The 1,622-nt window shown below is 26.3% G+C and overlaps 1 protein-coding gene across 1 annotated transcript in view; it reads right to left on the reverse strand.

Moving 5' to 3' along the window:
- Positions 1–899: 899 nt before the first annotated feature.
- The window catches only part of LOC108743697 (mitochondrial fission process protein 1), a 5,213-nt gene continuing 4,490 nt past the window's right edge, over positions 900–1,622 (reverse strand). Inside the window, exon 3 of the mRNA XM_018479284.2 lies at positions 900–966. Within this exon, the coding sequence (XP_018334786.1) occupies positions 955–966 (12 nt within the window). The 3' untranslated portion in view covers positions 900–954. The remainder of the gene's footprint in view (positions 967–1,622) is intronic.

A 1,622-nucleotide genomic window follows, 5' to 3' on the forward strand; every position in this document is an offset into this window, starting at 1 on the left:
TAGTTTAAACGATGAATTTCCCTGAAACTATAAGAGCTACAATAATCGACATTATTTTCTTTAAAAGATGTTTTCTTTTCAAAACTGTAGCCTCTAGTTGTGCAATAACTGATGCGAGTATGTTTATGTAGTACGTTTATAACAATATATTTGGAATTATGACAACCAAAATTTGAGAAAAAGTATTTTCAGTTTTTTATTAGTACTTTTTAGATGGCACCCCACAACATAGGTACAAAAAAGTCCCCTTTCTAAAAGTTTCTAAGTTGCTAACAATAATTCGTTTCAAATTTCTACACTCAACTGAAATCCTTACAAAAAAACTAAGAAAGATATTAAAAAATACTAGGACACCTTTATGTGGTCATTAAGCTGAATTATAACTTTTCTTATTAGTTTCTGTGTCGACCTTTGTTGAATGTTCATTATCATCCTAGATTTAACAGCAAATATGCCTTTATGTAGGTATATACAAATTAAGTACACATATGAAATTCTATAGAAAATTACCTTATTACACCTGTACAATAGCGTCATTCAAAAATGTTATTTTTTATATTGAACTGTATATTAAATGGAATGTTTAATAATCACTCTGTATACACTCGTTAATAATTCTAATTATGTATTTAAATATGCAGCAGCTGGGTGAAATTCAGAATATCTCTTTTAAATAACAAATACAAAACGAAAGTTACTTAGCAAATATTGAATATTTTGTTTACATTATGAACCAAAATACTCATGTTAAATATGTATTTTGAAAAGGTTAATAAAGAAAACTTCTACAAAATAAATAATGTTTGCCGTAACTTTTTTTTACTTATGCTAAATAGGTAATTTACATAATTTGTTTAATTTCAAGAGGGCAATTACTTTAATTGGATTTAAAAAGTTACCTTTTGAATCTCATCTCGGATTTTTTTCCCATGACTCCATGTAGGTGAACGCATTCTAAGGCGTAAACTGTAACAAAAAAAAAAATGAGAAATCAGGGTAACTAATTAAAACTACCACTTACTTATAAAACTTGGATGTGACAATGACATACGAAAAACAATTTGATTAATAAAAGTAAAACTGTAATTATTGCTTTTCTTATATTAAAGACACAGAACTCAACGATGTTGTTACATTTTACTTGTTTAAAACAACACTAATTAAGTTTTCACTTTTTATATTTTTGTTGGTATGTATCATTTAATTAAAGCCTATAAAACTTTCTAATTAAATAAAATAATCCACGGAATATCTATAAATTATGTTGCAAATTTAATTAAATCACACTCTGTGTCTGTATAAAATTAACATAAATGTGAAATTGCATAATATATTTTATGTATTTAAATTGTAGGAGAAATTTATGCATAACAGAAAAAAGTACAATTCATTTAAATAATAGTTAGGCAACCCAAAATCCGCAGAAGAATTTTGTTGGTATATGGTAGTATTCGTTTAAGCCAAGAATTTTACTCTCTTGGTACTTCATAAATTAGGCAACCGAAAACAGTTTGGTGCAATAAGATAGACTATACGTTACACTGAACTGAAATAAATCTCATATATACAGGGTGAATAAAATTATATTGCATAATATATTTTATGTATTTAAATTGTAGGAG

This window comes from Agrilus planipennis, unplaced genomic scaffold, assembly GCF_000699045.2.
Source record: "Agrilus planipennis isolate EAB-ADULT unplaced genomic scaffold, Apla_2.0 scaffold809, whole genome shotgun sequence".
NCBI lineage: Eukaryota > Metazoa > Arthropoda > Insecta > Coleoptera > Buprestidae > Agrilus > Agrilus planipennis.